We start from the raw sequence: 27,656 nt of genomic DNA, 5'->3' as shown, positions 1-27,656 counted from the left end.
CGTGTCTGGAGCCTGTGCTCCGCAACGGGAGAGGCCGCGATAGTGAGAGGCCCGCACACCGCGATGAAGAGTGGCCCCCACTTGCTGCAACTGGAGAAAGCCCTCGCACGGAAAAGAAGACCCAACACAGCCAAAAATGAATTAATTAATTAAATAAATAAATAAATAAATAATTTAAAAAAAAAAAAGAATAGGGAGAAAGCGGTTGTAAAGACTTCTGGGAGAGGGACTTCCCTGGCGGTCCAGTGTTTAAGACTTCGCCTTCCATTGCAGGGGGTGTGGGTTTGATCCCTGGTCAGGGAGCTAAGATCCCACATGCCTCATGGCCGATAAAACCAAAACATAAAACAGAAGCAATATTGTAACAAATTCAATAAAGACTTTAAAAATGGTCCACATCAAAAAAAAGACTTCTGGGAGAAAGGCAGCTCCAAATTAAGCAGACAGAGAAGGCCACGTCATACATGCCCACCTGCACAGCCAAGGAGAGCTCAGAGTCAGCAAGTGCAGTGGGGCCCAAAGCAGGGAGGGGTCTACGATCGCTGTAGCCCCAGAATCACTCACCGGGGACCAAACTCTGAACAAATACTTAAGTAAATGAAGGATTCTCCGGAGGAGACAGGAGTACCCCAGGTAAAGGCCTTCATTCTGGCATCCGGAACATCCTTGATGTTAGATAGAAATCTCGACCAACTCACTTGTTCTAAGAGAAAGTCTGTCCATCAACTCGCCATACTGCCCCACAAGGAGCTGCCCATCAGAATCCCGTTCAGGAGAAGTCTAGATGAAAATGCTCCAAGGCAGAAGGAAGAAGAGCTACAATTCTGCAGCCTGTGGAAGGAAAACCACATTCACAGAAAAACAAAATGAAAAGGCAGAGGACTTTGTACCAGATGAAGGAACAAGATAAAACCCCAGAAAAACAACCAAATGAAGTGGAGATAGGCAACCTTCCAGAAAAAGAATTCAGAATAATGATAGTGAAGATGATCCAGGACCTCGGAAAAAGAATGGAGGCAAAGATCGAGAAGATGCAAGAAATGTTTAACAAAGGCCTAGAAGAATTAAAGAACAAACACCAAGAAGAATTAAAGAACAAACAAACAGAAATGAACAATACAACAACTGAAAGGAAAAATACGCTAGAAGGAATCAATAGCAGAATAACTGAGGCAGAAGAACGGATAAGTGACCGGGAAGACAGAAAGGTGGAATTCGCTGCCGTGGAACAGAATAAAGAAAAAAGAATGAAAAGAAACGAAGACAACCTGAGAGATCTCTGGGACAACATTAAACGCAACAATATTCGCATTATAGGGGTCCCAGAAGGAGAAGAGAGAGAGAAAGGACCCGAGAAAACATCTTTAGAGATTACAGTCAAAAACTTCCCTAATATGGGAAAGGAAATAGCCACCCAAGTCCAGGAAGCGCAGAGAGTCCCATACAGAATAAACCCAAGGAGAAACACGCCAAGACACAGAGTAATCAAATTGACAAAAATTAAAGACAAAGAAAAATTATTGAAAGCAACAAGGGAAAAACGACAAATAACATACAAGGGAACTCCCATAAGGTTAAGAGCTGATTTCTCAGCAGGAACTCTACAAGCCAGAAAGGAGTGGCATGATATATTTAAAGTGATGAAAGGGAAGAAACTACAACCAAGATTACTCTACCCGGCAAGGATCTCATTCAGATTCTACAGAGAAATCAAAAGCTTTACAGACAAGCAAAAGCTAAGAGAATTCAGCACCACCAAACCAGCTCTACAACAAATGCTAAAGGAACTTCTCTAAGTGGGAAACACAAGAGAAGAAAAGGACCTACAAAAACAAACCCAAAACAATTAAGAAAATGGTCATAGGAACATACATATCGATAATTACCTTAAACGTGAATGGATTAAATGCCCCAACCAAAAGACATAGACTGGCTGAATGGATACAAAAACAAGACCCATATATATGCTGTCTACAAGAGACCCACTTTAGACCTAGGGACACATACAGACTGAAAGTGAGGGGATGGAAAAAGATATTCCATGCAAATGGAAATCAAAAGAAAGCTGGAGTAGCTATACTCATATCCGATAAAATAGACTTTAAAATAAAGAATGTTACAAGAGACAAGGAAGGACACTACATAATGATCCAGGGATCAATCCAAGAAGAAGATATAACAATTATAAATATATATGCACCCAACATAGGAGCACCTCAATACATAAGGCAACTGCTAACAGCTATAAAAGAGGAAATCGACAGTAACACAATAATAGTGGGGGACTTTAACACTTCACTTACACCAATGGACAGATCATCCAAAATGAAAATAAATAAGGAAACAGAAGCTTTAAATGACACAATAGACCAGATAGATTTAATTGATATATATAGGACATTCCATCCAAAAACAGCAGATTACACGTTCTTCTCAAGTGCGCACGGAACATTCTCCAGGATAGATCACATCCTGGGTCACAAATCAAGCCTCAGTAAATTTAAGAAAATTGAAATCATATCAAGCATCTTTTCTGACCACAACGCTATGAGATTAGAAATGAATTACAGGGAAAAAAACGTAAAAAACACAAACACATGGAGGCTAAACAATACGTTACTAAATAACCAAGAGATCACTGAAGAAATCAAAGAGGAAATCAAAAAATACCTAGAGACAAATGACAATGAAAACACGATGACCCAAAACCTATGGGATGCAGCAAAAGCGGTTCTAAGAGGGAAGTTTATAGCTATACAAGCCTACCTAAAGAAACAAGAAAAATCTCAAGTAAACAATCTAACCTTACACCTAAAGAAACTAGAGAAAGAAGAACAAACAAAACCCAAAGTTAGCAGAAGGAAAGAAATCATAAAGATCAGAGCAGAAATAAATGAAATAGAAACAAAGAAAACAATAGCAAAGATCAATAAAACTAAAAGTTGGTTCTTTGAGAAGATAAACAAAATTGATAAGCCATTAGCCAGACTCATCAAGAAAAAGAGGGAGAGGACTCAAATCAATAAAATCAGAAATGAAAAAGGAGAAGTTACAACAGACACCGCAGAAATACAAAGCATCCTAAGAGACTACGACAAGCAACTCTATGCCAATAAAATGGACAACCTGGAAGAAATGGACAAATTCTTAGAAAGGTATAACCTTCCAAGACTGAATCAGGAAGAAATAGAAAATATGAATAGACCAATCACAAGTAATGAAATTGAAACTGTGATTAAAAATCTTCCAACAAACAAAAGTCCAGGACCAGATGGCTTCACAGGTGAATTCTATCAAACATTTAGAGAAGAGCTAACACCCATCCTTCTCAAACTCTTCCAAAAAATTGCAGAGGAAGGAACACTCCCAAACTCATTCTATGAGGCCACCATCACCCTGATACCAAAACCAGACAAAGACACTACAAAAAAAGAAAATTACAGACCAATATCACTGATGAATATAGATGCAAAAATCCTCAACAAAATACTAGCAAACAGAATCCAACAACACATTAAAAGGATCATACACCACGGTCAAGTGGGATTTATCCCAGGGATGCAAGGATTCTTCAATATACGCAAATCAATCAATGTGATACACCATATTAACAAATTGAAGAATAAAAACCATATGATCATCTCAATAGATGCAGAAAAAGCTTTTGACAAAATTCAACACCCATTTCTGATAAAAACTCTCCAGAAAGTGGGCATAGAGGGAACCTACCTCAACATAAGAAAGGCCATATATGACAAACCCACAGCAAACATCATTCTCAATGGTGAAAAACTGAAAGCATTTCCTCTAAGATCAGGAACGAGACAAGGATGTCCACTCTCACCACTATTATTCAACATAGTTCTGGAAGTCCTAGCCACGGCAATCAGAGAAGAAAAAGAAATAAAAGGAATACAAATTGGAAAAGAAGAAGTAAAACTGTCACTGTTTGCGGATGACATGATACTATACATAGAGAATCCTAAAACTGCCACCAGAAAACTGCTAGAGCTAATTAATGACTACGGTAAAGTTGCAGGATACAAAATTAATGCACAGAAATCTCTTGCATTCCTATACACTAACGATGAAAAATCTGAAAGAGAAATTATGGAAACACTTCCATTTACCATTGCAACAAAAAGAATAAAATACCTAGGAATAAACCTACCTAGGGAGACAAAAGACCTGTATGCAGAAAACTATAAGACACTGATGAAAGAAATTAAAGATGATACCAACAGATGGAGAGATATACCATGTTCTTGGATTGGAAGAATCAACATTGTGAAAATGAGTATACTACCCAAAGCAATCTACAGATTCAATGCAATCCCTATCAAATTACCAATGGCATTTTTTACAGAGCTAGAACAAATCATCTTAAAATTTGTATGGAGACACAAAAGACCCCGAATAGCCAAAGCAGTCTTGAGGCAAAAAAATGGAGCTGGAGGAATCAGACTCCCTGACTTCAGACTCTACTAAAAGCTACAGTAATCAAGACAATATGGTACTGGCACAAAAACAGAAACATAGATCAATGGAACAAGATAGAAAGCCCAGAGATTAACCCACGCACCTATGGTCAACTAATCTATGACAAAGGAGGCAAAGATATACAATGGAGAAAAGACAGTCTCTTCAATAAGTGGTGCTGGGAAAACTGGACAGCTACATGTAAAAGAATGAAATTAGAATACTCCCTAACACCATACACAAAAATAAACTCAAAATGGATTAGAGACCTAAATATAAGACTGGACACTATAAAACTCTTAGAGGAAAACATAGGAAGAACACTCTTTGACATAAATCACAGCAAGATCTTTTTTGATCCACCTCCTAGAGTAATGGAAATAAAAACAAAAATAAACAAGTGGGACCTAATGAAACTTCAAAGCTTTTGCACAGCAAAGGAAACCATAAACAAGACGAAAAGACAACCCTCAGAATGGGAGAAAATATTTGCAAACGAATCAACGGACAAAGGATTAATCTCCAAACTATATAAACAGCTCATTCAGCTCAATATCAAAGAAACAAACACCCCAATCCAAAAATGGGCAGAAGACCTAAATAGACATTTCTCCAAAGAAGACATACAGACGGCCACGAAGCACATGAAAAGATGCTCAACATCACTAATTATTAGAGAAATGCAAATCAAAACTACAATGAGGTATCACCTCACTCCTGTTAGAATGGGCATCATCAGAAAATCTACAAACAACAAATGCTGGAGAGGGTGTGGAGAAAAGGGAACCCTCTTGCACTGTTGGTGGGAATGTAAACTGATACAGCCACTATGGAGAACAATATGGAGGTTCCTTAAAAAACTAAAAATAGAATTACCATATGACCCAGCAATCCCACTACTGGGCATATACCCAGAGAAAACCGTAATTCAAAAAGACACATGCACCCGAATGTTCATTGCAGCACTATTTACAATAGCCAGGTCATGGAAGCAACCTAAATGCCCATCAGCAGACGAATGGATAAAGAAGTTGTGGTACATATATACAATGGAATATTACTCAGCCATAAAAAGGAATGAAATTGAGTCATTTGTTGAGACGTGGATGGATCTAGAGACTGTCATACAGAGTGAAGTAAGTCAGAAAGAGAAAAACAAATATCGTATATTAATGCATGTATGTGGAACCTAGAAAAATGGTACAGATGAGCCAGTTTGCAGGGCAGAAGTTGAGACACAGATGTAGAGAATGGACATATGGACACCAAGGGGGGAAAACTGCGGTGAGGTGGGGATGGTGGTGTGCTGAATTGGGCGATTGGGATTGACATGTATACACTGATGTGTATAAAATTGATGCCTAATAAGAACCTGCAGTATAAAAAAACAAACAAAACAACTAATACTAAACTTCCATTGGGTTATTTGTATGGAAATATGTTAATATAAATGTTTCAGACATTACATGAAATTTCTAAAAATCTTATATTTGTATTTGTATGGAAATATGTATGGAAATATGTTAATATAAATGTTTCAGACATTACATGAAATTTCTAAAAATCTTATATTTGTATTTGTATGGAAATATGTATGGAAATATGTTAATATAAATGTTTCAGACATTACATGAAATTTCTAAAAATCTTGTATGTTCTGGTATAATGTTATAAGTAATAATCCTAGTTATTACTTTAAAATGTATATCTCAGAAATAACTAATTTTCTTGTCAACTGCATTATTATGAACTTTCATCAAATCTTTAACCGTGGTCATTTTTAAGTCTTTTGTCATTTACAGACAGTTCTGGGTGTACTCTGATGATTTTGCAAATATGTTCCTATAAAAGGGTTTCATCTTCAAGAAATTCATGGAAAAGACTCTGAAAAGTACAGGTTTCTGGTAACTGACTGTACTGCTGAACTGAATGAATAAGCATTTTCAGAACTCTAATGAAAAACTGATGAACTCATAAAAGTGCTAACAAAAGATCAAGATGAAAAAAAAAAATTAATTACATGGGACTGAGTGAACTGAGGAGGATGAGTATAATTTTTGTGACTTTCTGTCTGAATTTAAAAAAAAAAAAAAAAATCCCACAAGGACTCAGAGGCAAAGAATATACAAATCAATTTTCACTGCAAAGTAAAGGAGCTGTTACAGTGGAGGATTACTGGACTGAATGTCAATATTATGACATAGTATGAGTGTGTTTCATGTTTGGTAATTGCAATCATTGTTGCTTTTGTTGTGGTCATCCATGTACAATGCTTGGTGTCAGTCTATTTATCCCTTGTAAAAATAAAATACAGTGTGTGTGTGTGAAAAAAAAAAAAAAAAAAAGCCAAAAAAAAAAAAAAAAAAAAAAAGAATGTCCTGAAATATCCTAAAGCAGTGTCAAATTAATAAATATGTTGGATTTCTAGTGTTATCAGCAGATACTATAAATCAAAGGCAATGTGTTAAAGGGAATTATAAAAGAAATACTTCTAAAAGAGATTGATGTTTTAAAATAAGATGCCTGGAGCATAAAATCAGGCTTCTTTTTTCAATCTAGATATTTTGATCCTTATGTAAGTTGTGATATGTTTTTACACTTAGTATACTCAAATAATACACAGATGTATTGCTCAAACTTCAACTGTCAGAACTACAGTTATTATAGATCATTTTTGGAAAAGCTTGAAAATTTTACAAAGTCTGTATCTTCATTAAAGTAAATGTCTAACAGTAATCCCACCCTAGAATGATTTAATATGCAGTTGCAAGATAGCATACTTCTTTTGCTATCTCATTATTTAAGGACATCTTTCTTGCTAAATACTTGCTAAAATTAACACTTTAAAATGAATTTATTATCTTCCATTTCTGACCAAAATGAAGTAAAAAGAACCAGACATACTCTCCTGCCTAAAACAATCAAAAAGAAAAAAAAAAGAAAAAAAAAAAGAAAAAAAAAAAAAGCTAAGAGAATTCAGCACCACCAAACCAGCTCTACAACAAATGCTAAAGGAACTTCTCTAAGTGGGAAACACAAGAGAAGAAAAGGACCTACAAAAACAAACCCATAACAATTAAGAAAATGGTAATAGGAACATACATATCAATAATTACCTTAAACGTGAATGGATTAAATGCTCCAACCAAAAAACGCAGGCTCGTTGAATGGTTACAAAAACAAGACCCATATATATGCTGTCTACAAGAGACCCACTTCAGACCTAGGGACACATACAGACTGAAAGTGAGGGGATGGAAAAAGATACTCCATGCAAATGGAAATTAAAAGAAAGCTGGAGTAGCAATACTCATATCAGATAAAATAGACTTTAAAATAAAGAATGTTACAAGAGACAAGGAAGGACACTACATAATGATCAAGGCATCAATCCAAGACAAGACATAACAGTTAAAAATATACATGCACCCAACATAGAAGCACCTCAATACAGATGGCAACTGCTAACAGCTATAAAAGAGGAAATCGACAGTAACACAATAATAGTGGGGGACCTTAACATCTCACTTACACCAAAGGACAGATCATCCAGACAGAAAATTAATAAGGAAACACAAGCTTTAAATGACACAATAGACCAGATACATTTAATTGATATTTATAGGACATTCCATCCAAAAACAGCAAATTACACTTTCTTCTCAAGTGCACATGGAACATTCTCCAGGATAGATCACATCTTGGGTCACAAATCAAGCCTCGGTAAATTTAAGAAAATTGAAATTATATCAAGCATCTTTTCCAACCAAGATGCTATGAGATTAGAAATCAATTACAGGGGAAAAAACGTAAAAAACACCATCACATGGAGGCTAAACAATACATTATTAAATAACCAGGAGATCACTGAAGAAATCAAAGAGGAAATCAAAAAATACCTAGAGACAAATTACAATGAAAACACAACAATCCAAAACATATGGGATGCAGCAAAAGCAGTTCTAAGAGGGAAGTTTATAGCAACACAAGCCTACCTCAAGAAACAAGAAAAATCTCATATAAACAATCTAACCTTACACCTGAAGGAACAAGAGAAAGAACAAACAAAACCCAAAGTTAGTAGAAGGAAAGAAATCATAACAATCAGAGCAGAAATAAATGACACAGAAACAAAGAAAACAATAGCAAAGATCAATAAAACTAAAAGCTGGTTCTTTGAGAAGATAAACAAAATTGATAAAGCCTTAGCCAGACTCATCAAGAAAAAAAGGGAGAGGACTCAAATCAATAAAATTAGAAATGAAAAAGGAGAAGTTACAATGGACACCACAGAAATACAAAGCATCCTAAGAGACTACGACAAGCAACTCTATGCCAATAAAATGGACAACCTGGAAGAAATGGACAAATTCTTGGAAAGTTATAACCTTCCAAGACTGAACCAGGAAGAAACAGAAAATATGAACAAACCAATCACAAGTAATGAAATTGAAACTGGGATTAAAAATCTTCCAACAAACGAAAGTCCAGGACCAGATGGCTTCACAGGTGAATTCTATCAAACATTTAGAGAAGAGCTAACACCCAACCTTCTCAAACTCTTCCAAAAAACTGCAGAGGAAGGAACACTCTCAAACTCATTCTAAGAGGCCACCATCACCCTGATACCAAAACCAGACAAAGATACTACAAAAAAAGAAAACTACAGACCAATTATCACTGATGAATATAGATGCAAAAATCCTCAACAAAATACTAGCAAACAGAATACAACAACACATTAAAAGGATCATACACCACGATCAAGTGGGATTTATCCCAGGGATGCAAGGATTCTTCAATATACGCAAGTCAATCAATGTGATACACGATATTAACAAATTGAAGAATAAAAACCATATGATCATCTCAATAGATGCAGAAAAAGCTTCTGACAAAATTCAACACCCATTTATGATAAAAACTCTCCAGAAAGTGGGCACAGAGGGAACCTAACTCAACATAATAAAAGCCATATATGACAAACCCACAGCAAACATCATTCTCAATGGTGAAAAACTGAAAGCATTTTCTCTAAGATCAGGAACGAGACAAGGATGCCCACTCTTGCCACTATTATTCAACATAGTTCTGGAAGTCCTAGCCACGGCAGTCAGAGCGAAAAATAAATAAAAGGAATACAAATTGGAAAAGAAGAAGTAAAACTGTCACTGTTTGCAGATGACATGATACTATACATACAGAATCTTAAAGATGCCACCAGAAAACTATTAGAGCTAATCAATGAATTTGGTAAAGTTGCAGGATACAAAATTAATGCACAGAAATCTCTTGCATTACTATACACTAACAACAAAAGATCAGAAAGAGAAATTAAGGAAACAATCCCATTCACCACTGCAACAAAAAGAATAAAATACCTAGGAATAAACCTACCTAAGGAGGTAAAAGACCTGTACTCGGAAAACTATAAGACACTGATGAAAGAAATCAAAGATGACACAAACGGAGAGATATACCATGTTCCCGGATTAGAAGAATCAATATTCTGAAAATGTCTATACTACCCAAAGCATCCTACAGATTCAATGCAATCCCTATCAAATTACCAGTGGCATTTTTTACAGAGCTAGAAGAAAAAATCTTAAAATTGGTATGGAGACACAAAAGACCCCGAATAGCCAAAGCTGTCTTGAGGGAAAAAAACGGAGCTAGAGGAATCAGACTCCCTGACTTCAGACTATACTACAAAGCTACAGTAATCAAGACAATATGGTACTAGCACAAAAACAGAAACACAGATCAATGGAACAAGATAGAAAGCCCAGAGATAAACCCACGCACCTATGGTCAACTAATCTATGACCAAGGAGGCAAAGATATACAATGGAGAAAAGACAGTCTCTTCAATAAGTGGTGCTGGGAAAACTGGACAGCTACATGTAAAAGAATGAAATTAGAACACTCCCTAACACCATACACAAAAATAAACTCAAAATGGATTAGAGACCTAAATGTAAGACCGGACACTGTAAAACTCTTAGAGGAAAACATAGGAAGAACACTCTTTGACATAAATCACAGCAAGATCTTTTTTGATCCACCTCCTAGAGTAATGGAAATAAAAACAAAAATAAACAAATGGGACCTAATGAAACTTCAAAGCTTTTGCACAGCAAAGGAAACCATAAACAAGACGAAAAGACAACCCTCAGAATGGGAGAAAATATTTGCAAACGAATCAACGGACAAAGGATTACTCCCCAAAATATATAAACAGCTCATGCAGCTCAATATTAAAAAATCAACCCAATCAAAAAATAGGCAGAAGACCTAAATAGACATTTCTCCAAAGAAGACATACAGATGGCCAAGAAGCACTTGAAAAGCTGCTCAACATCACTAATTATTAGAGAAATGCAAATCAAAACTACAATGAGGTATCACCTCACACCAGTTAGAATGGGCATCATCAGAAAATCTACAAACAACAAATGCTGGAGAGGGTGTGGAGAAAAGGGAACCCTCTTGCACTGTTGGTGGGAATGTAAACTGATACAGCCACTATGGAGAACAATATGGAGGTTCCTTAAAAAACTAAAAATAGAATTACCATATGACCCAGCAATCCCACTACTGGGCATATACCCAGAGAAAACCGTAATTCAAAAAGACACATGCACCCGAATGTTCATTGCAGCACTATTTACAATAGCCAGGTCATGGAAGCAACCTAAATGCCCATCAGCAGACGAATGGATAAAGAAGTTGTGGTACATATATACAATGGAATATTACTCAGCCATAAAAAGGAATGAAACTGAGTCATTTGTTGAGACGTGGATGGATCTAGAGACTGTCATACAGAGTGAAGTAAGTCAGAAAGAGAAAAACAAATATCGTATATTAACGCATACATGTGGAACCTAGAAAAATGGTACAGATGAACCAGTTTGCAGGGCAGAAATAGAGACACAGATGTAGAGAACAAACGTATGGACTCCAAGGGGGGAAACTGGCGGCGGGGTGGTGGTGGGTGATGAATTGGGAGATTGGGATTGACATATATACACTAATATGTATAAAATAGATAACTAATAAGAACCTGCTGTATAAAAAAATAAATAAAATTAAATTAACAAAAAAAACACCCCCCCAAAAAAAAGAAAAAGAAAATGCTCCAACTTACAAAACAGAAGCAGAGGAGCCCTTGTCTGCATCCATTTGGTCTGAAACACGGACAGAACCAGCAAGATGAAAAGACCAAATTACAAAGAAAAGCTGACCCCAGGGGAAAGAGGAGAACCTCAGGAACAGTAGAGAACAGCCAGAACTCAGCTCAGAGAGACTCGGAAAGACAGCACAGCCCTCACGGAAGAACAGAGACCAGGAAAGCAGGTGATTCCAGTGCTTCCCTCAGCAACCCCCACCCTCTAAACCCCAGTAAATCAACAAAGAGAAACAAATCCACAAGGAAAAGAGAACAGAAGAAACAGTAGCTAAGAGACTTCAGCAGTGACTTCCAAGTTGTAACTGAGCCGCACAGGGGAAGCACAGAAGCAGAGCCCAGCGATGGGTCACAGTCGGGAAGCCAGAGGCCTGAGGTGCCGGGGACAGCCCAGGGTAGGACGAAGGTGGGGCTGAAAACAGGAGTGGTCCAAGGCTCCAGGCCACAGCACCGTGCCCATACAGGCAGAAGACTAAAGGTTTACTTTTTTTTTTTAATAAATTTATTTATTTTATTTTTGGCTGTGTTGGGTCTTCCTTGCTGCACACAGGCTTTCTCTAGTTGCAGCAAGCAGGGGCTACCCTTCGTTGCGATGCGCGGGCTTCTCATTGCGGTGGCTTCTCTCGTTGCGGAGCATGGGCTCTAGGTGCGCGGGCTTCAGTAGTTGTGGCTCACGGGCTCTAGAGCACAGGCTCAGTAGTTGTGGCACTCGGGCTTAGCTGCTCCGCAACATGCGGGATCTTCCCGGACCCAGGCTCAAACCCGTGTCCCCTGCACTGGCAGGCGGATTCTTAAGCACTGCGCCACCAGGGAAGCCCTAAAGGTTTACTCTTGAGAGTGGAGAATACCACAGTAACTGGCCATATTTGGGTTTTTTTAATTTAAATCAAATAAAATTTAAGATTCAAAGAAAAAAACAAAAAATAAAATAAAATTCAGTTCCTCAGTCATACGAGCCATATTTCAAGTGCTCAACAGTCACAAGTGGCTAGCGGTGACCTTACCAGACAGCACAGATCTAGAACATTCCATCATTGCACAGAGCTATCCTGGACAGAGATGTCCTGAAGAGGGGAGGCCGAAGGGCTTAGAGCTGGAAGCCAGGCTTGGTGCCTGACTCAAAAGGGAATTCTGGGCTAGGAGGCCCACAGCAGGACCCTCCCCACAGGGCCACAGGGCCCAGCAGCTGGGTGTGTGCTCCCCAGGGAGGAAAACCGGACCTGTAAGACAACTTTGAAATATACCAAACCAAGGACAAGCACTCTTATAAAGTAAAAACAACTGTCAAAATAAATTCAAGAACATCTTCTACATGCAAAACAAAGATCCAAAAGCAAAACTATAAGGGAAAAGCTTAGGGACCCAGAGGATCACTCTTGGAAATTCACAGGCACACCAGAAGAAGGCAGAGCAGAGAAACGATCAAAAACACCCCAGAAGTAAAGTTCCCTGTACCAAAGGATGCAAGTCTTCAGCCTAAAATTGTCCAGCTAATGCCCAGCATAAGAAAAAAAGCCTAGAGCGAGTCATACCCTCCTAAAATATCAGGTTCTAGAAAAGCCTCCTGAAAAAGAAACTCAGACTTGGACATGGCATAACTGGATGAAGGAAGACGATGGACCCATGCCTTCCATCCCCACCCAGCCAAGCTGCCAACCACACATGAAATGTATTTATTCTGCCTGAGACAGCTGAGAGTTCAGAAAACTTACTTTCTACAAAACCTGTTAAAAAAGAAAAACTAGCATGCACAGCACCAGCCCACTTTTTAAAAGGCACCTGTGTGCACGCTGAGGCTAACCCTTGGTGCCACCCTGGTGATGTGTCTAAGATCTCCACAGCCCTGGGGGCAAGTAGCGATGATGACCCCATATCACAGGCAAGAAAACTCAGGCACAGAGCAGCTAAGTGGCAGAGCTGGGGTGTAAATCTAGGCGGTCTAGCCCCAGGGTTCGTGACCCTAACCCCCATCCCATGCTGCCCTTCAACTGAAGTTACTATCGCTACTTTCCTCCTTCTCAAGTTCACTGCCAGGAGCAGGTGTTACTATTGTAGGCCCCACTAACCAGTAAGACCTGGGCACTTCATCCTGATACCCTCTGCTTGTGCGCAGGCGCGCAAACACACACACACTCCATGCACCAAGGGCTCTGTGATCATCTGTAACTGAATGATCAAAAATCAAAATCCTCAGCCTCTGTTCTTACCTAGGTGTGGGTCCAACAGGTGAGGCTGCTCCTGATATCTGTCCATTATTACTAAAAAGAAAAACAATGTGAGAATTAACATGCACATGAGCCTCGGAAACACTCGAGTTTTCCCACAGCGACTTGCAGGGCAGCTCCCAAGAGCACAGGCCAGCTGGAGTGAGGCCCCACCCACCCACTTCCTCAGGGCCACTGTGCCCTGGCCTCTGCTCTCTGCTTGCTCAGCACACCTTCCTCTCAGGTCCTCGCTTCTTCCTTCCTTCACGGCCTGCTGACAGCCAAGCTGAGTTCTCCCCTTCGTTAGACACACACCTTCCACACCCTTCACTCTCCTCTGCCACACACACCAAGCCATGTGCCCTCCCAGCCCTCACACCACGGCCTCCTTAATCCCAGGCAGCCTGGTTTCCACTCCTACCAGCAGCTAGAACTGCTCCTATCAGATCCCACGACCACTTGGGCTACGGCAGTTCTTATGCGCCACACACCTCCACATCTGACCACTCCCTAGGAATGGGAAAGTGGGCTTTCACTGGTCCCTGGATATACACCTCACCCTCAGTACAGTTCTACGCCAGAGGTATTTTCAGTGCTAACCGCAGCCGACAGCCAGAGAAACAGCACAATCAAGCAACCAGCCCAAGTGGCAGAAGGGTATTCAAGCCCAGGGACGAGTTGCCGAAGTGTGTGCTCTTTCCACTCAGCCGGCCACACTGCCCCCTCCTGAAGTTCACCGTTGTCATTACAAACCCATGAAGACAAAATTATATAGAAATTTCTTTAGCTAAAAGGGTCCACGAGGACGGTTTTACTGAATCACAAAACCCTACGTAGTTATCTAACCACGGGATCCTAAGGAGTCATTTGGAAGTTACCCGTTATAGACAACGGCAAGGGTCCGTCTAAACTTGGAGAACCTAGACTAATAACTAAGCACCCTACGGTGCGCCTATCCGATATCCTGCGCCGCCCTGCATAGTCTTGGCAGAGCCATGGGCGCTGCCTACAGCTAAGGCTCTGGGTGGGGGCCCCACAACCGCACAGCCAGCCCGGCCCCCGCCCGCTCCAACCTGTTCTCGCCTCTCCTGCTCCCACTGCCCCGTCCACACAGCTGTCTCGGAGGAAATGCTCTTTGCTGTGGTCCCAGGGCAGGCTGGGGACAGGACTGGGAGATGAGCCGCCCAGGGGAGGTCCACCCGCCCCCTCCTGACGGAGGTCGGCCAGGAGGCCCACTGCCCTCCACCTCTCACGCGCGCCCGTGTCTGGGACCGCAAGAAAGGAGACCTGCACAGCCTGCGCTGCCCCCATCCCCTCCTCCGGCCCGCGCGCACCCCGGAACCGCTCCAGGGCGCCCTCCCGGGCCGCGCGGTCTCCGAGCACCGCCGGTAGGCGGCCGAGCAGCTCCTTCGTCTCCGCGCTCTCGCCGAACGACTCGAGAGAGGCGCCGCAGGCCAGCGCCGCGTCCTCCGCCGCATCCTCCGCCCGGTCCTCCACCGGATCCTCCACGGCACCCACGGCCGGCTCCTCGCTCAAGGCCATCCTCGGCGGCCGGACGGTGCCCGCAGACTCGCAGCCGGCTCCACACGCGCGCGGGGCGCGGGGCGTGGGACACGAGGCACCGAACGCTCAAGACCGCTGAGACAGAGAAGGCGGCAATGACGCCGGCCCCGCCCCACGACCTCCGACCTTGCGCGCCGGCTCCGCTACAGAGCGCGCCGGCCGCCAAAATACTGCGCGCGGAGGCGGTGCCGAGCCCGAGGGGGGCGGGGCCAGAGGACTGGGTGGGGCGACAAGATCCCACAAGCCGGCTGCGCAGCCTTCCCCGAGCACGCGCGCTGAGTTCAGGTCCCGGGCGTCTTTCTGCAAAGCCGTCTGCAGGCGCCCAGGGCTGCAGTGGGAGTGGCTCCAGCCCGCTAGACAGGCACTTGCCAGACAACAGATGAGTGGGCGCTCGTAAAGCCCCGAAATAATTGGTGATTCGGGAGGAGTGATAACGGCGCGGCTCAGGTCTTCCGAGATGCACACACGGGTGGCCGAGGTGCCCGGCAGCCCCGCCCCTCCACGGTGGCAGCCCGACACGCCGACCCCCTGGACACCCCGACACCCTGACCACTCCAGGCACCCTCCAGGGCACACCCCCTACCCAAGGCTACCGCCACACAAACACACACACACACACACACACACACACACACACACACCCTTCTTATCGAGCAAAAAACACCAGCTGCAAAACGGAGCGCAGGAGAGCGGCTGGGCAGTGGCTGCCGCACATGGGGGGGGGGGGGTGTCTTTCTTCCACCTGTCCACCTCAGTAAGGTGGACCTGGAGCCCTGCTCAGCCCCAGAGATACTGCTCAAGAGGTGGGCCCATCTCATGGTCCCCAACTCTGCCTAAGCCAGAAACAGGAGACCCGAATCCACAGGGGGCCATGACATCAAATTCCACCTAAGCAAACCCCAGATCTGTGTGAATTTCTGTACAAATGTCATGGAAGTATCCAAACTCCAAGTTCCCCCCAGATTGGAATAGGTAATGAGCCTGCCGGAGACCTTTCAGGTGGTCTGGGCCCCCATAAATTAACCCAGCTGCATGGAGGACGGAGACGCAGGTGAAACTATGACACACACAGTTCCATCCCTGAAACCACCATGGGCTTTATTCATCTCTGAAGCCGCCTCTGGTGCTGCCGCCCTGGTCCTTTGGCAAGCAGCTGGGCAGGGGACACAGGCGGGCTGCTACTTGAGAAGCTTCCTCATGGTGCCCAGGGATGGGCTCCTGTACTGCTTCCCGAAGTGGTTCCAGTGGTTCAGGTAGTTAAAGAGCTGATAGAGCAGCAGCCGCCTGTCAAACCCTGGAGCCTTGGGGACCTTCCGGTGGTAGGCGGTGAAGAAGGGCCTGGGAAACCCCCCGAACATCAAAGCAATCGCCAGTTCAAACTCAGAATGACCGTAGAAGGAGGCCGGGTCGTAAATAATGGGGCCGGTGTCGTCCTCTGCCACATTTCCTGACCAGAGATCCCCATGAAGAAGGGCGGGGACAATTTCTAGGCCACAAAACAAATCTGGGATCTTCACCTAAGAAAATAATTATTGTGCACAGAGTTATCACAGGCCTGGGAGCCACCGTCTCCTCATCCAGTGCTTGGAAATAAGGCAAAAACGACCTTGTGTTTGCTCAGGGTCCAACCACCACTTTGTACCAAGCCCAGGGATAAGGATCCTCTGACTCCAGGGAAATGTAATTTTGTCTTAGTATTTACTACTAATTTAGGTCCAGAAGCGCTACAATATTAATGATTTCCATACAATAGAGTAGAGAACCTCAGAGGTTATGGTTTTATTGTCATGTAGAATATGAACTGTATAACCTGAGTGGAGTCTTTTTGTATGTAACTTAGCAAACTTTCTGCGCTATTCTTTTATTTCACAGCACATATATATCTGCACCTCTTTTGTAGCCTGATTACTTCAGCAATGAGTTAAATAAAATTTCTTTGATGCATGCTGATAGACTGATACGCGAGTTCTGTTTTTAACATTTTGAGAGTTACATTTTGAAACCAATCACTCTGGTTTCAAAGTGCTACCCACACCTGCTACCCACACCTGCTCTAAGAGGTAAGACGTTTTTGTGCCTTGGTGAAAAAAACAGCATAAGAATGGACAAGAAAGTAATAGTAAATGCCACCATTTACAAGCCAAACACCTACATTTCACATGAGCAAAGTTTGAGGTTAAGTACCTGGTGACCAAGCAGGTGAGAGGTGCACTCAGGAGTCAAGTATGCCCTCAGGTCCCATCCCCATCTCAGTTTCCCCATCAAGCCAATAGTCAGGACACTTATGGGTCCACGACTAGGCCAGCTCTGCTGCAGGCTCAGCAGTCCCCACTCTGGCTCTGTTCTAGCAGGGGGTCCCACACAAATGTGGGAGGCTCATAAGAGAACAGCCCCTCTCCCAGAGGATAATTGCTGTGCCCACCTGTAGCTGTGACCACAGTTCTCGTGCCTCTCGGTCAGCATAGTCCTTCTCAATGAGGTCCAGCTGTGCTTGGAGCCGGTGCTGGGTGAAGAAGGTTGGCCAGTCATCCTGCCAGTCGTTCACCTGAGCAACAAGGGAAAGGAGGGGCTGGTGCTGCAGCTGGTGGTCACAGGACAGAGTTATGCATGGCATCCGCCTAAACCCTAAAGCGACCACTAAAAGAGCACAGCAAATGTTATCGGTGTCCAACAAGGGAGATAAGATGGAATCATTAAAAATACTTACTTAGGGACTTCCCTGGTGGCGCAGTGGTTAGAAATCTGCCCGCCAATGTAGGGGACACGGGTTCGGGCCCTGGTCCGGGAGGATCCCGCGTGCCGCGGTACAGCTGGGCCCATGCGCCACAGCTGCTGAGCCTGCGCTCTAGAGCCCGCGAGCCACAACTACTGAAGCCCACACACCTGGAGCCCGTGCTTCCCAACAGGAGAAGCCGCCGCAGTGGGAGGCCTGTGTGCCGCAACGAAGAGAGGCCCCCGCTCTCCACAGCTGGAGAAGGCCTGCGCGCACAGCAACGAGGACCCAACGCAGCCAAAAATAAATAAGTAAATAAATTTTTAAAAAATACTTAGTTAATTCAAAAGAGAGATAAAGAATAAAAGGGGAGCAAAGAACAGAGAAGACAAATAAAAAAGAAATGACAACAGTTCCAAACCTAACCATATCAATAAGTACATTAAAAGTTAATTTGAAAGAGAGCATAAAGAATAAAAGGTGGGACTTCCCTGGTGGTGCAGTGGTTAAGAATCCACCTGCCAGTGCAGGGAACACGGGTTCGAGCCCTGGTCCGGGACGATCCCACATGCCGCGGAGCAACTAAGCCCATGTGCCACAACTACTGAGCCTGTGCTCTAGAGCCCACGAGCCACAACTACTGAGCCCATGTGCCACAACTACTGAAGCCCACACGCCTAGAGCCCAAGCTCTGCAACAAGAGAAGCCACCGCAATGAGAAGCCCGCGCATCGCAACGAAGAGTAGCCCCCGCTCGCGGCAACTAGAGAAAGCCCACGCTTAGCAATGAAGACCCAACAACGAAGACCCAATGCACAAAAAAATAAATAAATAAATAAATTTATAAAAACAACAACAATAAAGAAAAAAGAGTAAAAGGGGAGCAGAGAACAGATAAGACAAATAAAAAAGAAATAACAGTTCCAAACCTAACCATATCAATAAGTACATTAAATGTGTCTAAACACCCCAGTTAAATGACAGAGATCAACAGGTTAGAAAGATAAAGCAATTATTTTTTTTTTAAAGCAATTATTTTTAACCCAATTATATTTTTTAACCAAATTATAAGCTGTGTACAAGAAATGCACTTTATACATAAAAACAGAAACAGGTTAAAAGGATAAAAAAGATAAATCATGCTAACACTAGTCAAAAGAAAGCTGGAGTAGCTATATTAATATGGAAGTAAATTTCAGAGCAAAGAATATCACCAAGTATAAAGAAAGTCATCTCACTATGGAAAGGAAGTCAACTGATGAGGAAGATGTAATAATCCTAAACAATTATGTCCCTAATATATGGCAAATAAGCACATGAATAGATAGATGCTCCACATCCTTAGTCATCAGGGAAAACAGAACCTCACTGAGATACCTCACAACCACTAGGATGGCTACAATTTTAGAAAAAGGAAAATACCAAGTATGCGAGGATGCCGAGGACCTGGAACGCTCATACACTGACGGTGTGAATGTAAAATGGTATAACCACTTCGGAAAATACTTTGGTAGTTTCTTAAAAAGTTAAATATAAGCCTACATTTGACCTAGTCATTGGCTCCTAGGTATTTACCCAATATAAGTGGAAGCATTTGTCCACACAAACTCTTGCACATGAAGGTTCATAGCGGCTTTATTTGTGAAAGCAAAACCCGGAAACAACTCAGATGTCCATCAACAGGTGAATGGATAAACACACTGTGGTTTATCATACAATGGAATGGACTTTTGACACAGGCAACAACATGGATGAATATCAAAATGTTTGTGCTAAGTGAAAGAAGCCAGACAAAAAGGAGTACACACCATATGATTCCATTTATATTAAATTACACAAAATGCAAACCTATCTATGGTGATAGAAAACAGATCAGCAGTTGCCAGCGGCAGAGAAGGGCAGGAGGAAAACATTACAAAAGGGCAGGAGGACACTTTTTTTGGTGATGGATATACTCATTGACCTGACTGCAGTTAGCGGTTCACAGGCGCATACATATGTCAAAACTTACCAAACTGTACTTTTTAAATAGGTGCAGTTTATTTTATGTCAATTATACCTTAATAGAGTTGTTTTAAAAAAAAAGATGCAAAGCTTATTTTATACAAGGGTTACTTTGTGAAATTCCTTAAGGGAGGAACTTTCTGGAGAGCATGCATCTCTGGTCAGCATCCTCAGCAGGGAGACTCCCTGTGCAGAGGGCTGTGGTGGCTGAGGCCCTGGGTTCACCCCCTTGGTGCTAGGTGCACCTCAAGAGAAGGCGGGAGGCCCCCTCCCCAAACAGCCTGAGGCGTATGGGATGGCATGCCCTCGTGCCCCATCCGCCTGCCCAGGCCCCTAGTGTCCCAGCCTCGGTCTACCTCTTAGATGACCAGGTCATGAAGACATAGACTGTGTGTTTGGAGCTGGAGACCAGCACTGGCTAGCCCTCCACCTGAACCAATGGGCCGTGATTCCCTCACCCACGAAAAGACATGACCTTCCCCTGAGCTACCAAAGGCGGGGCCACCTGGGTGCATAGCTGGTGGGAGGACCCAGCTTTCACCTGGACCAGGTGGGTCAGGATGTGTGGCGGTCAGGGCCTATGCTCTGAAGCCAGACAGGGCCAAACCCTGGCCCCTGCGCTTACCAGCTGCATGACTCAGGCACCACCTGGCTTCTCTGCACATCATTTTCCTCATCTATAAAATGGGTCAATGGCAACCCGCCTCCTGGTGTTGCGATGGCAACTGGGGAGTTGAGTCAGACACGGCAGCAAACAAACTGTGTCAGTCCTCTGACCGAGCCAATGGCCCCAACGGGGCTCAGCTCACTAGGTGCCACCATTCAGGGTTGCCCCATGAATGGCTGCAGCCCCTAAGGGCCCACTCAGTCCTCCCAAGGAGCAGGGAGCCTCCTGAAACTTCAGGCTGGTCCATCCAGGCTATGTCTGTCGGACACTACATCCAGTACCATCCTGTCACAGCACAAGGAGGGGGACCAGGTGTCCTCCCAGGTTTCCTGCCCCTTCCTGGCCAGGCTGCAGCTAAACTAGGTTGGTTCACTGATCCTGGACTCTGAAGGGGCACTCGGGGGCTGCCTGTGTCCCCTAACAGGCCAGCCCCATCCTCACCTGCTTCACACATCAGGGTTCTGTGTACAAGTTCATTCCTCAGTTCTTGAAAAGCCACTGTGTGAGGTCAACCAAATCTCTGTAGACTCGTAGCTCTTAAACTCAACATCTGAAGCAGGATAACAAGCCACATTTGGCCATACTGGCCTGGGACCACACTATCGTGCTGGTCACTAGCTCCAGACAGGTGTGTAACCCCCAGGGTAGCTGGCTTCAGCAGAGATTCATGGGGTCTTAACAAGCCTGGTAAACCACCAGGTACAGTTCTAGGGACCCCAGATGTGAGGGCTACCCCTTGACTAAGATCCCTAAATCTGCCTCCAGCTTCATAAGGATCTTGCCCCTAGTGACCTCCGCCTGGAAGAACAGCCCTCTGCCCACACCAGGGAGACATAAAAGTATATCTATTGTACAATGTGTTTCCATTTATACGAAATGTCCAGAATAGGCAAATCCTAAAGACAGAGATTCGTGGTTGCCGGTGACTGAGGGCGGGGTAATGGGGAGTGACTACTAATGGGTATGTGGTTTCTCTTTGGGGTGATGAAAATGTTTTGGAGTCAGACAGTGGTGATGGCTGCATGACACTGTGAATATACTAAAAATCACTAAACTGTACACTTTAAAAGTGACATTCATGTCACTGAATTACATCTCAATAGTACTAATAGTTTTTTTTTCAATAGTACTAATAATTTTTAAAGGCCCCAGGAGAGGGGCTGAGTGACCAGGACTTAGTCCCTGACCTCTAATGCTGCCTTACCCCCACCCACTTCCGTCCTCCACACTTAGCACATGCCCTCCTGTGATATGGCCCTTGCACCTGCTGTTTCCTCTGCTCAGAATGCTCTTCTTCCTGCCCCACAGCTCCCCACCTCCTCTGAGCTCTGCTCAGTGAAACTCGACACCTACTCTCCCCAGCCCACTTATCACAGCTCACACTCTGCTTTCAGAAATCAGGTAGTCAGACTTGCTGGTGCCCAGCAGACTGGCACTCTGTCACACACAAGGGGTGGGGTGACCAGCATTGGGGCGTCAGGAACTAAGCAGAAGCATCCTCCCCCAGGCACTCACCTGTGGGATGAAGCCGCAGCACGTCACCGTGTGGAAGCCGAACTTGGTCACATACTGGGGCCCGGCACCCTCAGCCCTCTGGCCTGTCAACAGAAAGTGCCGCTTGTCTTTCTCTTAAACGTCAGACCTCAGCAGAGCATCAGGATGGGCCTGGGCTGCACTGCTGGAACATGGGTGGCTGAGGATGTACTACACGTGGTAGCAATTGGTCCACACGTGGACCAGCAAGGACACGCCTATCTCAAGCACACTGGACAGCAGAGCTGGATATAAAAGGGGCCATGAGCTGATTCTACTAGCTTATGATCAAAATTCTTATTTAACAATCTCTTGTTTCACACTGCAGTCTACAGGCAGGTGGTGTGCAACCCAACCCATTACTGAAATGTCCCCCCTAAGCACCAACCCAGGGTAGATGCACCCAGGTCAAGGGTGCACAACAGCAGTCTGAACATACCCACTCTGTTCTCCTCCTCCCTCAACTTCTCCCTGAGCTTCTGGTTGTAAAGGTGCAAATCTGCCATCTGGTCTCCTAGTTTTGATGCCTGACTGAGGAAAGAAGAAATGCAGCCAATTAAAATAAGAAACAACAACCAGCTAGCATGTTCCATTTTGAGAAATGTTTTAAATACCTTAAAAACTACTCTCTGTTCTTTAAAAACTGAAAAAAATGAACTGTAGGCAATGACCTCCAAAAAACAAAATAGTATAAAATCACCAAGAGGGGTAGGCTTCTGTTGAAGCCCACGGAGGTACTGGGAATTAAGGGACAAATCAAGGGAAAAAGTAATGTTAAGTAGAAAAAAAAAAAAAAAGGCTCCCAATTTTTGTAAAAGCAAATGTAAATCACATATAAGAAAAAGACTGGTGTGATAATCACACACCAAAATGTAGCAGTGACTGCTCCCTGCTTCTGGGATGACGGGTGCCTTTAGTTTTCTTTACATGAGTTTGCGTCTTCCACCATTTTTTAAACAATGAATATACATAACTTTAATAATTAGAAAAAAAATTAAGGACTTCAGATAATTTCTAGATCAGACCTCACTGCCCAAACTGAGCTGGCACGGGTGCCCTCTGAGCACAAAGCAATGGATGGTTCAAACACGCTTATCTGGCACAGCTTTGTGGAGCCAAACTAACCTCAAACTGACCCTGCATGGAAAGCAAGAGCTCCTGTCTCCATCAGGGATGGCAGGTGTGGTTCTTGGCCCTGCCTCTGCTCCCTGCACGGAGTTATATGGGCAGCTCAGCAAGAGGCTGCTCCCCCTCTCTCTCGTCTCCCTCTCTCTGTCTCTGTCTTCCTCTCTGTCTCTCTCTCTGTCTCCCTGTCTCTCTCTCTCTCTCTCACACACACACACATCTACACACACACATACCCACACACACACACACACACACACACACACATACTCTCTCTCTCTCTCTCACCTGCTCAGGCCCCTCATCTTCAGATGCTCCATCACAAAGGCAGCCCCACCTCCAGGCAGGTCAATCACCTTGATAGGCTGAGGCGCCCGCACCAGGCCGGTGCTCCGAAGAGCCTCCAGGCTCGCCATCTCCCCCTCAAACATCTGCCGGGCCTGCGTCCAGAACACGGCCGTGAACTCCGACGCCAGCAGGGGCTATGCAGCCAGGCTGAGGCTCACAGCCCTGGACAGAAGCCACCATGTGGGATCGCAAGTACCCAGGACCTCCAGTTGCTGAAAACTGGCTGGGGAGCAAGGCATCCGCCCCCAGAGGGTGGGACGCAATGTGGCCCCCTTTGGATAGGAAGGGGCTGCACCGAGAGCTTAGGGTGGACAGGATACTGAGGCCTGCACCAAGCTTGCTCTGAGAGGTAAGGAAGCACAAGCCATGGTGGGGTGGGGTTCTGGGGGTGCTGGGGAAACCTTCGGGTGCTAGGAGTGCCACGGGGGTGCTGGGAGGTGCTGGGAGTGCCATGAAGGTACTGTGGGGTGGTGGGAGTGCTATGGGGTGTTGTAGTAGACCATGAGAGTGCTGGGGGTATAGTGGGGTGCTGTGGGGTGCCACAGGGTGCCATGGGGGTGCTGGTGGGGTGCCTTGAAGTGCAGGTTAGTGGAGGGTATGGGGCTGCGCCTGGGTCCCCTTCCAGGTTACCTGCCCCCACGATGCCTTGAGCACTTACAGCAAATGAGGGGCAGCATGGGGGGCATGCCAAAGTGACTGGGGCACACACTTGGGGCGGGGGAAGGCAGGGGCTGGGGGGTCCAGGGCCGGTCCCCAGAGGCAAGCACCCACCAGGGCCTGGAGGCTGGGAAGGAGCCATGCACCCCACCCAAGAAGAAGACAGCCACTCCCCAGGGCAGCGGAACAGCCTCCACTGGGACCCAGGGGTCTTCCTACTTCTAAAACATTTTGTACAAATATCCCAATTTTAAATTAGGTGAACTCTCACCTTAGGTACACGATATCTGGGTTAAAAATGTGTTTGTTAATATGGTTTGCGAATCCCTCTGGCTATAGAACTAAGCTTTGTGAACAAGATCAAAGCATCTATTTCCACACAGGAAAAGAATTCCATCCGTTAATTCAAGGACCTGAGGGGAGAACGTGCAAGGTGTCCTCCTAACTGCCAATCCACACCTAGAATCATGGAGCGGGGTGTCCAGTGACCCCCAGCCATGCTCCCAGGGTGAGACCCCAAACGTACAGGGGAAGAGGACACCTGGGCTCCAGATTGCTTACATCCTGAGGGCCTCACCTATCACCTGTTCTCGTGTATTGATTGATCACCTACTGTGTGCCAGCACTGAAGGTTTCAAGGCTGAAAAATGGGATCCCAGCCTGGAAGAGCTTTCAGGAACCAGCTGCGAAGTTTCCAGGGCCACCGTGAACCCTGAACCCAATACTGCTTCCCAGTGGGCAGGCCTTATTGTTTTGAGGGATTTGGGTACTGAAACCAGATTCTTTAACAGTTCCTGGTGCCAACAGAGCAGGGATGCCGGACCAGTGCTGACCCATTGTCCATCCTAAACGTTGGCAGTGCTGCAGGGGGACTGGAGGGGTCACTCTGGGATTTTCTCCAGCCCACAGCCAACACCCCCTCCCCACTGCCACATCTCAAAGGGGCCTGGCCCACAGAGCACCAGGGGCCTCCTTGGAGCTGCCCACCAGGGCCAAGGGAGCGCCATCCTCAGCATCTGAGGTGCACACACTGTGGTCAGTTTTCTCCATCTGTAAAGTGTTACTATTTTCCATGTATATTTAACAGCAATATTTTAAGCAGGCGATGGAAACCAGGTCCAAACACAAGCATGGCCTGTGAGTAGGAGGAGCAGAAGCCTGGCCCTCTGTGTCGGGCAAGGGTTCTTCCTTCCTCCTTCCATCTGCCGGGGAGGACCCAGGGGCTGTGGGGAGCGGAGCCCAGAGCTGAGCCCCAGGGGAGTGGCAGAAGCAGCCCAGGACCCCAAGCTTCACCACCCCCCATGCTTGAATGGTTGAGAAATTAAAACAGACACCAAAAACTCCTGTGCATCCAGGCAAAAGGAAGTAAATTAATCCCGCAGCAGACAAAACCTCGGAATCCCACAGAAATCGCTTGAGCCTCTGCAAGGCCGCAAGCTGACCCCGGGGCTGTGACTGCCAGGCCTGGCCCAGGACCAGACCACGGCGCTGCCTCTCCCTGAGCCCCTGAGCGTCTGAGCCCCCTCGCCACCCTCCTCTCCTCCCCCGCTTCCTTCCAGCCCTCCCCCACCCTCAACCCCTTCTCCCCTCCAGCTCCCGGGGCAGGCTCAGGCCGCAGGGAGGGGTGGGGTGGGGTGGGGGGCACGCACCAGCGTCCTGCGGTTGACCTTGATGAACACGGGACCGGCATCCGTGTCGTAGGAGCGTCCCTCGCTGATGCAGCCGGCCCCGGGGCTCCCGAAGGCGCGCAGGGTCGCGGTGCGCAGCTCCGCGCGCAGCAGCTGCTCCATGGGGCCGGGGGAGGGATGGGGGACGGGAGACACGGGGACACGGGGGACCTGGGACCGCGCAGACAGCCAGCCCGGACGCGAGCTCGCCGCTGCCGAGGCAGCTGTCCGTGGTGGAGGCGCCCGGTCTGCGCGGCCTAAGGGCTCCCAGCGCCCGGGTGTCCGGCCTCCCGGTCTTCCTCTCGCAGGAGGGTGAGGGCGGGGGTTCAGTCAGGCCGGGCAAGCGCTCGCCGCCCCCACCCCGTAGGCCAAGCCGGGTGGACCCAGCGCTATGGGAGGAGGGCGGAGCTCTCTGATAGCGGGACAGACGTGGGGGCGGTGCCCTTCCGTGTGTCCACAGTCAGTGAGCCTGGACCCGCCTCGGACTTGCCCAGGGCCCTGTAGGGCCTGACCTCCTTGTACGGAGGCTCCCTGAACCCTCTCTGGGCCTCGGCCCAGAGCCCTCCCACCCAGCAATACCCAGGACAGTCCAGGGGAGATTGCCGTCCCTGGGATGCGGGTCACAGGCCTTGCTAGGTCTCACACAGTCCACACAAGGCTGGCGGTCTTGACCACGTCCTGCCAGGCCCCAGGCACTGCCTGGTGACACCGGTTGCTGGCACTGGGCTTGCTCGTCAGGGCGCCTGGTGCCCATCAGAGATAGAGTCTGCTCTTGGGGTTCTGATACCAGGCAGCTGACCACACCCGGAGTGTGACTCCTGATTACAGAGGCTGGCTGTCCCAGGAAGGGAGCTTCCTGGCACAGATGTGCCAGGACTTCCCTGGTGGTCCAGTGGTTAAGACTCTGCTCTCCCAATGCAGGGGGCCCAGGTTCCATACCTGGTCAGGGAACTAGATCCCGCATGCCACAACTAAAGATCCCACATGCCGTAATGAAGATCCCGCATGCTGCAACTAAGACCCGGTGCAGCCAAATAAATAAATAAATATTAAGAAAACACACACACACACACACACACACGTGCCATGTGCACAAAGGCATGTACACATGCCCTCACACATGCATGGCTGAGAGCAGGTAGGCAGGAGACTGTTTGGCATCTGTACGAAGGGTCTGACCCCCGCAAGTCTCCCTCCTCCCAGCTCTCCCTCTCAGTCTGGCGAAGCCCAAGCTCCTATTGCATCCTGAAAAGGGATCTGTGACAGTAAAGATGAGCTCTCGCACTTCTGCAGACATCTTTATTCTTGATGAGCAGTCCTGCTGGGTATGAAATGCAGGCTGTTCTTGCACCACTGAGATGGCTCTGTGGCCTCACCTTCCAGCTCCTGTGCTGTTGAGAAGCTAGAAGCCAGTTGTGGAGTCTTATTCTCTGTGTGGAAACTATTCTCTCTCTGGAGGCTTTTGGATCCTCTCTTTGTTGCCGGTATGTGACAATTCCCCAGGGAAG

At 45.9% G+C, this 27,656-nt stretch overlaps 2 protein-coding genes across 3 annotated transcripts in view; both read right to left on the bottom strand.

Moving 5' to 3' along the window:
• The window catches only part of TBCD (tubulin folding cofactor D), a 183,604-nt gene extending 168,065 nt beyond the window's left edge, over positions 1-15,539 (bottom strand). Inside the window, exons 1-2 of one of the 2 annotated variants that reach the window (XM_068531369.1) lie at positions 15,207-15,539; positions 13,876-13,926 (exon numbers count right to left, since the gene is read on the bottom strand). In XM_068531369.1, coding sequence (XP_068387470.1) covers positions 13,876-13,926; positions 15,207-15,414 — 259 coding nt within the window. In that variant the 5' untranslated portion in view covers positions 15,415-15,539. The remainder of the gene's footprint in view (positions 1-13,875; positions 13,927-15,206) is intronic. The other variant, XM_068531370.1, reaches the window with a different exon arrangement.
• A 968-nt stretch (positions 15,540-16,507) lies between these two features.
• FN3K (fructosamine 3 kinase) lies at positions 16,508-26,556 on the bottom strand. The gene is made up of 6 exons (XM_068530991.1): positions 26,131-26,556; positions 23,765-23,916; positions 22,791-22,882; positions 22,334-22,416; positions 17,858-17,980; positions 16,508-16,952 (listed from the first exon to the last, which is right to left on the bottom strand). The coding sequence occupies exons 1-6, from the start codon at positions 26,269-26,271 to the stop codon at positions 16,614-16,616; spliced, it is 930 nt and encodes a 309-aa protein (XP_068387092.1). The 5' UTR covers positions 26,272-26,556; the 3' UTR covers positions 16,508-16,613.
• Positions 26,557-27,656: the final 1,100 nt, after the last annotated feature.

This window comes from Eschrichtius robustus, chromosome 20 (assembly GCF_028021215.1).
Source record: "Eschrichtius robustus isolate mEscRob2 chromosome 20, mEscRob2.pri, whole genome shotgun sequence".
Lineage (NCBI taxonomy): Eukaryota > Metazoa > Chordata > Mammalia > Artiodactyla > Eschrichtiidae > Eschrichtius > Eschrichtius robustus.
Note: the sequence above shows the minus strand (reverse complement) of the source record. Positions and strands in the feature narration are given on the sequence as shown.

Coding starts and splice junctions, on each gene's coding strand:
- FN3K (XM_068530991.1), bottom strand. CDS start 26,271: ATGGAGCAGCTGCTGCGCGCGGAGCTGCGCACCGCGACCCTGCGCGCC. Junction 23,917..26,130: donor AGGTCAACCGCAGGACGCTG/GTGCGTGCCCCC, acceptor TTCTGGACGCAG/GCCCGGCAGATGTTTGAGGG. Junction 17,981..22,333: donor GCTGCGGCTTCATCCCACAG/GTGAGTGCCTGG, acceptor CTTGTTGCTCAG/GTGAACGACTGGCAGGATGA.